Raw genomic sequence first — 13,273 nt, forward strand, 5'->3', positions numbered from 1 at the left:
GCTTCTCTGCTGAGCGCCGGCACCGAGACAAAAGCCTCACGCTCCCACCATTGCAGTCGGGGCAGCGTTGAGACACGTGGTGGCAGGGAGCAGAGGACACAGAAGGACGCCGAGCGGTTGCTGAAACGACTGCTCGGCACCCCCCTCTTTCTCCTCACACTATCTAGCCCCCTCCCTACCCCCTTCTCACGCTATCTAGCCCCTCCCTAACCCCTTCTCACACTATCTACCCCCTCCCTAACCCACTTTCTCACTAGCTTCCCTCTCCCTAACCCCCTCACTTACCGTGCAGTCCTGTAGTGGAAGCGCGAGGCCTCTGTCTCTCTGCTCTGTCGCGATATGTGCGGCTTCTCTGCTGAGCACCGGCACCGAGACAAAAGCCTCATGCTCCCACCATTGCAGTCGGGGCAGCGTTGAGACACGTGGCGGCAGGGAGCAGAGGACACAGAAGGACGCCGAGCGGTTGCCGAAACGACCGCTCGGCACCCCCCTCTTTCTCCTCCTGTGGCGTTTCTATTGGGGGGTTCCTACGGCCCTGGGGGGGGTTCTTCATGATCGGTCCCCCCCGCATGAGTTACTGGGGGGATCTATCCCCTCGGTTCCTACGCCCATGGTTGCAGAAAACTTTTTAAACACCTCCTGAGATTTGTTGATAAGAGAAGTGTGCTTAAAGTTTGTTCAACTTCATGTTATACAGCCATCTGAATTTTGTTGGCAACCTTGTAAAGCCATTTTTTTTACCAATCCCCAGGAGTTGCATGTTCATTTTAGTTTTAATGTTTATTACATTGTTTTTGTTCCCTTATTTCATGAGCATATTACACGTGCTTCATACATGCTCTAACTTGTTTTCTGGACAATGATTAAAGGAGGGGAAATCCCTCCTGTAAAACTTAAGGTTTGACAACTATTATTAATCATTTTGTTTCCATATGAGTCAAATAATTTGTTCTTATTTCATCTGAAAAGCAGCTTATACTTCATCTTTCAGTTTCATTTTTTGCGAGTGTTAACCCATTTCAGGAGCCAAAAAGGCAGCAAGGTCATTTCTTTTCTCTCTGGTGCAAGCACATTTTCATTTTATATAAAACCATATTATTACAAAGAACCTTCTTACAAATGATGTATCTAGTGAAATGATTATAGAATTATCCATTGCACAAACAATAATAATGTGTATACTGAACATATGTGGCATCTTAAAGACATATTTATATACCGTATTTGCTCGATTTATAGGTGCATTAATCATACCATGAATCATACTGTTCCAAAACCATAGGCATTAAGATGGAGTCCCACACCCCCCCCTTTGCAGCTATGCCAGCCTCCAGCCTAAAACCGGCTACATTTCCATACACCTTTTCTCTGTTCTTTCCCTCTCATCCCTCTCTTCCCCTATTCTCTCCCTCCCTACATCTCCTCCTTCTCTCTCAATGACTAATTATTGTGAAGAAAAAAATCTGCTGCAGAGCTTTGTTATGTAGTAATGGCCACAGTTTTCTGTCACAAAAAATTTTGTGAAGAGATGCTCGTGATATGAAAATCAAGCCGAGGAGCTAGTCCTTTTAAATTGACAATATTTAGTGTCAAAGTGACAACATGCAGCTTTCTCAGTTTCCTATGTCTTGAAAAGAAATTAAAAAGTTTGGATATTTTTATTTTCCTTGAACTTGATTTGAAAGACCTCTAGTAGTAAATGACTTTTGCCGGACAATTTTTCAACTGCAGCTCTTCACCAGTTATCCAGTGGCAGGAACAGATCTCCTGAGTTTTTTTTTTTTTTAATGCAAATATTCTGTAGGATACAGACTAGAGCTTCAATATTTAGTCCAATGTAACCTTTACCAAAAAGCATTGGCTTGGCCAATTTTATGTCACATTATTTGTCACAGTACTGATGGATGTTTTGTACTCACCTAGGCCTCTGTACATTATGACGTTTAAACCCAGTGATTGTATACAAGATATTGCAAGTTTATTCATTTTAATGTATTTTTGATTGTATATCCGCCAGGTTTTTCGCACTGATTTGATAACAGCCATGAAAATTCCAGACTCGTATCAGTTTGGCCCAGATGATTTCTACATTCTAGCAGACCCTTGGAGGCAAGAATGGGAGAAAGGTGTGCAGGTGCCTGCTAGCTTAGAAGCAGCACCACAGCCGGAGGTTAGGTAAGAACATTCTGATATGTCATAAAACCAATCTGTTTTATTACATTCTTTTAACTGTAATTAAATGCTCACTTCTAGCTGATTTACATAAGGATTGAAATCAGTAGCACAATGTGCAGAAAACGTCAGCTGACGAATTTACAGAGCTATACATTGCAATTATGTTAACTAAGCCTCCACCAAAAACCTTTTGTCTCGTTGAGTGGGTTTAGTTTGTTGTCTATCAAAAGACAATGAAAATATGAATTTTAAGGAAATGATTAAATCACTATGTGATGAAGATAAAAGAAACAATCAATTTACCCATCAGCATAGAAGGTTAGCTAGAAAAGTTAACGATCAATAATGCTGAAATGAAAAGTCAGATGAATGCAAATACGGTGCTATAACAAACAATAACAATATACACCCTGGGCACTGAAAATGGGAATTAATCTAAATATTTATTTTATTTAATTATGTTTTAGTTTATTTGGAGAAGAGAACAAAATGATCTATATTGAATTGTGGACTAGTATTAGCATCTAACTAAACATTCTACAATATGGCCAATATTATTAAGTAATTTTATCCCTCTAATGCAATCAGCAGCAAGCAAAGATGTAGGATCTATAGCATGCTGCTGCCTGGTCCAAAATCCCCAAACAAATAGTCATCTAATCCCCAGGACGGTTTATGGAAATCAGAGGAGATGGGAACTCAGAGCAAGCAGGTCAACAAACTACTTCTCCTGCAATCCCAGCCAACTCATCACAGACTATGATGAGGTGAGGTGAAACAATACCACTCTGATATGGTATTACAGCTTCCTGATCATTAACTGCCTTGCGTCCAGTCTGACTCCATTCTTGTTGTGGAAGGTAATCGCAGCACACATTGTAAGATGATAGTAAAATAGCAGAAAGATCAGGTAAAGGATTAATTAGGAATTTTTAATTGTCATTTAAAAAGTTATTTTCACTGGCATTTGGCCAAATGCACCATAACAAACAAAATTAGGTGGATATTCCAAAAGTTACATGATTGTCTGCCAATTCTTCCTACTCTCCTCTTTTTTATAGAGAGGAAAACTCTCAAAAGCTTCTTTTTATAGTTTACAAATAAGTGCAGAGACAGAGCATCAGGCTCTTGCGCTGCCTGGTTGTTGTGAGCAAGGCTCCTTTTGTGCCCAAGAATGGAAAATTGTGCCCCCTCAGCTATTTTTAGGTTATTTCAATGAGTGCCCTTACACACGCCCATAAACACACGTATACACATATACTGCACTTACACATGACTACCCATATACACTGCCTTTACACATACCTGCCCATAAACACGCATATACACATACACTGCCCTTACACCCGACTGCCCATAAACATCTGCCCATAAACATACACATACACTGCCCTTTCACACGCCTGCCTGTACACACTGCCCTTACACACACCTGCCCCCATAAATGCACTACCTTTACACACACCTGCCCATAAACACATACACTGCCTTTACAAACAGCTTCCCATACACACTGCCTTTACAAACACCTCCCCATAAACACACATATATACATACACTGCCCTTACACAAGCCTGTACATATATACACACACACACACACACACACACACATCTACTGTCCTTACACAAGCCTGCCTATAAACACACATATACATATACACTGCCCTTACACACCCCTGCCTTTACACACATTTATAAACACACTAGCTTACAAACACATGTCAGCCAAGGTCTGATAATCGGCCCTCCGCAACAATGTGATTCAATACGGGGCCCCCAGATCGCTGGCCCTTGGACAACTGACCGGTGTGCCCATACATTTAGATAGCACTGTGCCATTTGGTCCTGCAGCTGGGAGGCAAAGCGGGTCAAGGGATACTCTAGGGGCGCAATTGCCCCCATGTAGCAACACCTATGCTTAGAGTCAATACTAATTATATTATGCCCAAATAGTTTATATCCGTTAAAACCTAAAGGAAATTATCAGTAGGAAAGGAACTAGTGCAATAGTTGCTCTAATATAACAATACAATTATTATTTTGATAAATAACCACTTATTCACCAGAATTAGGAATGTCTGCTGTAAGCGTTCAGTTACTGTCAGGCCTAGCTTTAAAAACATAGACAAAATTCTAAGTTCTAGAATAATATTTTGAGTAATGTTGCCTTGAACAAGTGATGGAAAAATCCAAAACAACCAATATTTTTCTAGAACGTTCATCATTCTTAAGAACACCATCAATATATTGAAAAAAAATGAGATACAAGAGTATATGTAATATAGGATTAAACGTATGTATCAGTAAAAATCTGATCTATATCAATAAAAGAAAAACATAGAAAGCACTATCAACACTTAAAGTAAATATCACCCTAAATAAAAACCCTGAAATGGCTTAATCAAGATTCCCCTTTTCCATGTCCATACTGTTTTCCTGAAAACTTTTTATTTTTCTCATTTGGAACCATAGACACATGCAAAAATAATAATTGTGAGTGCTAGTATGTAATAAACCAATACTAATGAATTAATAGCTGATCAGCAAATCACATGGCGGCAACTCAATGCATTTAGGCATGTAGACGTGGTCAAGACAACTTGCATCAGAATGTGGAAGAAAGGGGATTTAAGTGATTTTGAACTTGACTTTGAAGGTTGTCGGTGCTAGACGAGTCTGAAAGTATTTCAGAACCTGCGGATCTACTGGGATTTCCACGCACAACTATCTCTAGGGTTTACAGAGAATGGTCCGAAAAAGCGAAAATATCCAGTGAGCGGCAGTTGTGTGGACGAAAACGCCTTGTTGATGTCAGAGGTCAGAAGAGAATGGGCAGACTGGTTCGAGATGACAGAAAGGCAATGGTAACTCAAATAACCACTTGTTACAAACAAGGTATGCAGAATACAATCTCTGAACGCACAACATGTCGGACCTTGAAGCAGATGGGCTACAGCAGCAGACGACCACACCGGGTGCCACTCCTGTCAGCTAAGAACAGGAAACTGAGGCTACAGTTCGCACAAGCTCACCAAAATTGGACAATGGAAGAGAACATTGCCTGGTCTGATGAGTCTCGATTCCAGCTGCGACATTCAGGTGGCAGGGTCAGACTTTGGCATAAACAACATGAAAGAATGGATCCATCCTGCCTTGTATCATTCAGATTCAGGCTGGTGTTGATGGTGTAGTGGTGTGTGGGACAATTTCTTGGCACACTTTGAGCCCCTTAGTACCAATTGAGCATCGTTTAAACGCAACAGCCTACCTGAGTATTGTTGCTGACCATGTCCATACCTTTATGACCACAGTGTACCCATCTTCTGATGGCTACTTCCAGTAGGATAATGTACCATGTCACAAAGCTCACATCATCTCAAACTGGTTTCTTGAACATGACAATGAGTTCACTGTATTCAAATGGCCTCCGCATTCACCAGATCTCAATCCAATAGAGCACCTTTGGGATGTGGTGGAAGCCGATTTGCATCATGGATGTGGAGCCGACAAATCTGCAGCAACTGTGTGATGCCATCGTGTCCATATGGACCAAAATCTCCGAGGAATGTTTCCAGCAACTTATGTATGCCAAGAAGAATAAAGGCAGTTCTGAAGGCAAAAGGCCAACCCGGTACTAGCAAGGTGTACCTAATAAAGTGACCAGTGAGTGTATATAATGCACAGTGACTTATATAAGCATGAACTATTTTGACTTACAGGCCTCTTTGAGTTTGTGGATTTTAAAACACAAAAAATACTTTTGATCTGTCACGGTCATATCTGATAAACTGAGCCAAAACTTTACTAGTTACATGAATTTTCTAGTCTGTATGCTGCCCTAGTAGATGTTTAGAAGTAACAATGCAAAATAATAAAAATAAAAAACAAAAATTATGTTAGAGAAATTGTTGTATTGTTTGTAATAATATTATTTCCCTGTTTTCCTTATTAGTAATATATCTCACTAAATTAAAAGACCACAGACTGTAGTGGAAATATCAAATAGAAAAATGTGTAAGTCGATAAACAGGAGACTAAATGCTACAGAATTATAATTAATATCTGATTTTCATCAGCTCAGCCTGAGGACAAATCCATCTGACTGCTTTGGAGATTAAAGAGCCAGTGTAGGCTTTGACAATACTGCAGTGTAAAAATTATGACAATACCAAACTATTTGAATTTTTTGTGTTTGATATCTGAAGAGTGAGAACAAAGAAAATTGGATAGGAGCTTGATCTTAGTCTTGGGTGTGGGTGGAAAAAGTCCCTCTGTTCACAGTGCCTGGATGACTCATCTGTAAACAGAGGAATAAAAAAAAAATAAAAAAAAAAACAGCCTTAAAGCTTCGGGGTACAGTATGTATTATCACTCTGATAAAATTATTACTGGAATACAAATCATCTTTGTCATTTTGCAAAACTAATAAATGTAAATGTTGTGAGCATTTATACAAATATATGCTAATACATCTAACCACCAGAATTAGCTACAGACTGTTTGTAACAGTTATCATTGCAATATCTGTCACGGAAGGTCCGTGACTAAGAGCCAAGAACCCTTATTTTTCCCTGACTACTTAAAGTTACCACTTAAAAATTACTACTTATGTTACCCGGAGAAAGAGGCTAAAATCACTAGGTCCCTTGCCCAGGAATGTATCCCCAGCTGCCGCATACAATAAAGGTTAAGCCCGGCAGCTGGAGTACGCTCTTAGATCGAGCAAGGTAGACACATCCGGGGTTGGTCACTCGGATTACCCTATAGAGAGCGGGACTATTTTCATTGGTCGATAAGTCCGCGCCCCCGGAAGAAAGGATTGTTTGTGTCCTTGTATACTAATAATTATCTATTCTATCGTGATTATTGGGGAACTGAAGAAAGAACTAATGAATCAATGGCCAAGAGTAGCTATAGCTCTTGGGGAACCGTTACAATATCCACTTTAATTGAAATTTGGGATTCTGTCTCACTTTGACGTGATTCACAAATAACGCATGAAAAGGGTTATGGTTTACTACTTTAATACCCAGCTGTCATTTTGTTATTAGTTTACTATTTATATTAGTAAAATACATAAAATTACATTTTAGCTCTTTTGCCAGAATTGCCATACAAGTTTTCCCCCACTTTGCAACAATGGTTCACCTACAGTTGTTTGAAAAATAAATTACACCCTCTTTGAATTGTATGGTTTTACATATCAGGACATAACAACAATCATCTGTTCCTTACCCTGTCTAAAAATTAGCTAAATACAACATCAGATTAACAACACATGACATATTTTACCATATCATGATTATTCAACAAAAATAAGGATTGCAACAAAACGCAGGCGGGGGGGGCGTAATGACGTAAGACGCCAGAGGGGCGGCGTCCGGAGTTCGCGGGCAAACAGCAGTGGAATGACTTGCTAAGGCTCCATGATTCGTGTCTGGAAAACACTTTCAAATCCGTGCCGGGACGAAACTTTTTCGGCCGTTTAAGCGGAACTTGAAGCTGCTGCGGCTGATGCTGCTAATACAAGATTGATAATACTGCCGTTAAGGCTGTTCTCTAGTTCTTTTGAATGCCGCCTGTACCACTAATATACAAAATGGAGTGAGCTAAATTACAAGCTAAACTACAAGCCAACAGATTACCTGAATGACAGCCTCGAGGAGGACAAAACATCTAAGCGGAAACAGCTGTAGCGAGACTGAGCTGGAGCGGAGAGATCGATCTGAGGTCCCAGGCGCAGTGAGTCCCACGCAGTAGATAAGCTTATGCTCTCTGTTTGAATTACAACTTTATACGGTGGTTATATGCATAAATAATATATTTAAAAGAATGTGAGACGGCTTAAGCAAAACTATCACAACCCGGCACTTTAACATACTCTTATGATATAGACACGACAGACTGGAATAGAGAACAAGAGGAGAGAGAAGTAAAGAGAATATAATGTCACAAAAAAGAACTGCAGAGGAGAGGAGGAGGGAGAGAATTGGAGACACAAAAAAAGATAAAAAAACGGCACCAATATTTTCACCCAATTCAAGCAAAAAAACACAGCAAAACACAAATGCAGATGACTCAATCTCACCCACACTTACATCTTTATTAGAAGACTCTGAGGATAACCTAGACATACTACCCCATGAAAAATCAATTAAAAGTTTAAAAAAAAATGAAGAAGTGTTCTCTCAATTGAAAATGCAACAATGCATACAATCATGTGCTGACCAACAATTAACTATGATTAAGAAAGAATTACAATCATTTTATGAAGACATTTCAAAAAAGATATCTTCAATAGGAGATCGTATCAGCCTAGTAGAAAAGAAGCTTGTAAATATGGACGTTGTCATAAATGAGACAAATGGAAAGCTGAGAAAATCGGAAGAAAAAATTCAAAAATTAGAACCATATATTACCGTCATGGAAGATACATATAGACGTAAAAATATCCGAATCCGAGGACTGATAGATCAACCGACTTCAACAGATCCAATGCCCCAATTAAAGTTATTATTCCAAGACATGGGGATTGACAATCTTCATGAAATTTCTTTAATAAAAAGAGCGTACAGAGTTACAAAACCTCCACAAATTGCAGTAGATTCCCCACGAGATATAATTGTGAGATTTTCAACAGTACAAGCAAGACAAAAAATTTTTCAAGAGGCAAGAGCATACAATACAGAGGATTTGGGCTTCAAAAAAGTCATTTTTCTGCAAGATTTATCACATCGTACACGACAATCTCGTTTCCAATACAAATCTATAACACAAATCTTACGAGAGAAACACATACGATATAAATGGGATCAAGTGTCAAATTTAGTAATATTTCATCAAAATCAAGCAATGACTTTTAAATCTTCAATAGAAGCCCAAAAATGGTGGAACTCTGTTAAGATCTAGTAATGAGATATATTTATTTAAAATTTACTATGATATTTATATATTTATTATTAATTAATTAATATTTATTTCACTAAAAAGCACTTTACAATTGTTTGGGATGAGATTTGACCAAAAATTTGCTATAATGAATTATTTTTTTTTTTTTTTTTTTTTTTTTTTTTTTTTTTTTTTTATTTTTTTTTTTTTTCCTTATATAGAGAATTTTCTTAGTACGGAATCATGATTAAATTGAGTAATTTATTGAAAGTAATGCACGTTGGCACTTTAAGTAATATTTTATTAATTGAGGAAAATGGGTTATTAAAATATGATTAAACTCAACAGATATAGTATGAATGATTATAGATAAAGATTAGTTTAATATTTTAGAGCACTTAATAAAATGCTAATAATAGGTAAAATAATATAATTAAATATAAAGACACGTATTGTAACATATATAAATTTGCCTTGATAGGACATAGGGTGTAAAGATTTATATAAGACACTTTAGACTGAGGTGTAAGAAATCAATATAGAAGTAATGACATATGGATTATAAACACAGAATTTGAGCTGGGGATACACAATTATGTTTAGTCACTTTCTTGATTAAAATATACTGATGCACTTTAGGATGGTTATATAGAATTAAGTTAAAGCAAATGTAAAATAGTTCTGATGAAAAACGCAGATAATAAACTTAGAGAATACGACCTCTTGATAGGAGCAATGCTCTCTGCTGATATCATCAAGTTTATATTACGTACTATATGTATTTGATGTTTTTTTTTTTTTTTTTTTTTTTTTTTTTTTTTTTGAACGTAATGCACTCTTGCACTTTGACCAGTCAATTTTAAGTCTAATTTATATTATTGTACTTCTCTTATGGATGTTTTATGGAATTGGGATGAATTGTAATATAAACTAAAGAAGATGAAATCTATAGATAACAAATTTAAAGAAGGTGACTTTGATAAGAGTATAAAAATCTGGTCTGTATTACAATAGGAGGTTGAACTCCGAGTTATATATATAAATTATATTTGTATTATAATTTTTTTTTTTTTTTTTTTTTTTTTTTTTTTCTATATAGGAGATGGTACTATGACTAAATTGGGTAATTTATTGAATGCAATGCATGCCTGCACTTTGACGAATTAATCTTATGTTTAATTTATAATAATTTGGTCTGTATTACTAGTTCATATTATGTATTATAATAGGAGGATGAATGCCAAATTATATATATATTTTTTTTTTTATATTACATAACTTCTTTTTTTTTTTTTTTTTTTTTTTTTTTTTTATTCTCCCCACCCCATACTTACTAATTCTAGACTCTTCTCTCCCTCTAAATTTAATCTAAATATGACAAGGCAAGTAATTAATTTATATACATAATCCCGAACTCTAGATAGGGACTTCCCTGAACGACATATCTCATAAAGTGATTAATCACAAATGAGGTCTAGTCAAGTTGGTCCAGGCAGAGGGGATGGACCACTCCACCCCTTCCAATTAGTGGAAGTGGTGGTCAATGGAAATAAGAGTTATGTTTCTTATTCCCCTTTTAAAATTTTTCTATTTTTTACTTTACTTTTCTTTTTCTACTTTTTTATTACTTGGATTCTGTCTAAGAGCCGACGGTATAATAGCAAATATCTCAAAAAATGGTACGGTTTATCTCTTTAAACACACAAGGGTTGAACAGTCCTCAAAAAAGAACCCTATTACTAAAAATGTTAAAAAAAGAAAAAATAGATTTATGCTTTGTACAAGAAACGCACTGGCTTAAAACCCCAGAGACCTTTCTTAAAAATAAACAGATAGCTAAAATTATAGTTTCTTCACTCCTACATAAAAAAAAGAGAGGGGTTGCCATAATAATATCCTCCAGCATAAAATTTGAAATCTTATATCAAGACATTGACCCGGAAGCAAGATATATAATTGTCGTGTGTAAAATAGAAGATCAAGTATATACGTTAATCAACCTATACGCACCAAATACAGGAACTATCAAGTTTATAGAAGATTTATTCAGTAAAGCGGAAAAATATATAAAAGGACCCCTCATAATGGCTGGAGACTTTAATGTCATCCCAAATATTGAGATGGATAAAATAATAAGAAAAGATGCGTCACGAGATAGGAGGTTAGAAAAATCAGCAAATAGACTAACCAATTTCCTTAAGAAAAATAATCTCTATGATGTCTGGAGGGTGTTAAACCCAACTTTAAAAGAATATACTCACTTCTCTGCACCCCATGCCTCGTATGCGCGTATAGACTTGTTGATAGGAAACTGCCCTCTAATCTATAATTTAAAAAAAATATTTATTAAGGACATTATTTGGTCAGACCACAATGCTGTTAGCTGGGAAATTAATCTTAAACACTCAGAGAGAATCTTAAAAGATTGGCGAATAAATAATTCCATATTGGACCAACCTCAACATAAACAATCATTGCAGGAATTAATAAAATTATATTTTTTGGAAAATGATGATGGATTAATATCCCGTACTACTCTATGGTGCGCATTTAAAAGCGTCATACGAGGGTATCTTATTAAAATTTCAAAATTAGAAGAAAAAAAAAGAGGCCCGGACTTAACCACCCTATATATTAATCTTCATGACCTTAATAAATTAAATGAAATATCCCCTACAAAAATTAGATCGGGTAGGATTTTACAATTGAAAGGAAGAATAAGAGATATTGAATACGACAAAATGGCGAAAAATCTTGAAAAACTAAAACAACGATGGTATATTAATGATAATAGAGTAGACAAAGCATTAACAAACAGACTTAAGAGAAAACAATCTAAAAATCGTATCTATAAAATTATTGAAGGCAATAATACATATACCTCTCCGAAATTGATTGGACAAGCCTTCAATAAATACTATTCAACCTTATACAATCTAAATAACAATTCAACACTAGATCAAATTAAAAAATATTTATCAACTATAACAACTCCAAAATTGACAAATGAACAAGTGGCCCAATTAAATAAGTCAATAACAGAGTTGGAAGTTAAAAACGTAATATCTAAGATTAAGAACAATAAGAGTCCAGGTCCGGACGGATTTAGTGGTTTCTTTTATAAAAAATTTAATGAAGAAATAGGGACTTATTTAACTGCACTTTTTAACGAATTAACTATAAATGAAAACATGCCTGAAGAATTATTGAGGGCAAATATTATTCCGATACATAAACAAAATAAAAAACCGGAAGAGGTTACTAATTACAGACCAATCTCATTAATTAATGAAGATATGAAATTATTTGCAGCAATACTCGCAGAAAGATTAAAACAGGTCATAACATATTTAATTCATCAAGATCAGATTGGATTTGTACCCAATAGAATGATTTATAATAACGCCAGACGTATTATTGACATCATAGAGTTAGCTAACAAGGAACAAAGACAGATAGGTATAATAGCGTTAGACGCAGAGAAAGCGTTTGACCGTATTAATTGGAATTTTATGTTTTATTCATTACAAACTTTTGGTTTGGAGGGCAGTTTCCTATCGGCACTTAAAGCTTTATATTCCAATCCTTCAGCTAGAATAGTAAGTCAAGATATCAAATCTGAATGGTTTCATATCAAGAACGGTACCCGACAAGGTTGCCCCTTGTCCCCAATGCTTTATATCCTAACAATTGAGATATTGGCTACTATAATAAGGAACAACGAAACAATAAAGGGTACAGCTCTGACACAAGAGGAATTTAAAATCTGCCTCTACGCAGACGATATTTTATTAACATTAGAAAACCCAACTACTTCTATAAAAGAATTAATGAAAATTATAGATGAGTATGCAGTATTTTCGAACTATAAAATAAATATAGAAAAAACGGAAATCCTTTACTTAAATACTGCACCATATATTAAGCAAACAATCTATGGAGAATATAAATTTAAAGAGGTGGCACAAGAAATGAATTATTTAGGATTAAAACTGACTCCCAAGGTACAAAATATAATGGAAAGGAATTTTCTCGCTTGTATAAAGGAGACAAATCACCTATTAAAGAGCTGGAAAAATACAATGTACTCATGGGTGGGTAGGATAAATATAATTAATTCATATATCCTCCCTAAATGGCTATTCCTCTTTAGACACTTACCTTTAAAAATGCCAACTCCATGGCTCCATATGATTCAGACGTCATTT

General features: G+C 36.0%; 1 protein-coding gene across 1 annotated transcript in view; it reads left to right on the forward strand.

Annotated features, from left to right (window-relative positions):
- JADE2 (jade family PHD finger 2) overlaps nt 1-13,273 on the forward strand; it is a 108,589-nt gene that overhangs the window by 19,225 nt on the left and 76,091 nt on the right. Inside the window, exon 4 of the mRNA XM_053461831.1 lies at nt 2,018-2,175. Within this exon, the coding sequence (XP_053317806.1) occupies nt 2,018-2,175 (158 nt within the window). The remainder of the gene's footprint in view (nt 1-2,017; nt 2,176-13,273) is intronic.

Source organism: Spea bombifrons, chromosome 4 (genome assembly GCF_027358695.1).
Source record: "Spea bombifrons isolate aSpeBom1 chromosome 4, aSpeBom1.2.pri, whole genome shotgun sequence".
In the NCBI taxonomy this organism is placed as follows: domain Eukaryota; kingdom Metazoa; phylum Chordata; class Amphibia; order Anura; family Pelobatidae; genus Spea; species Spea bombifrons.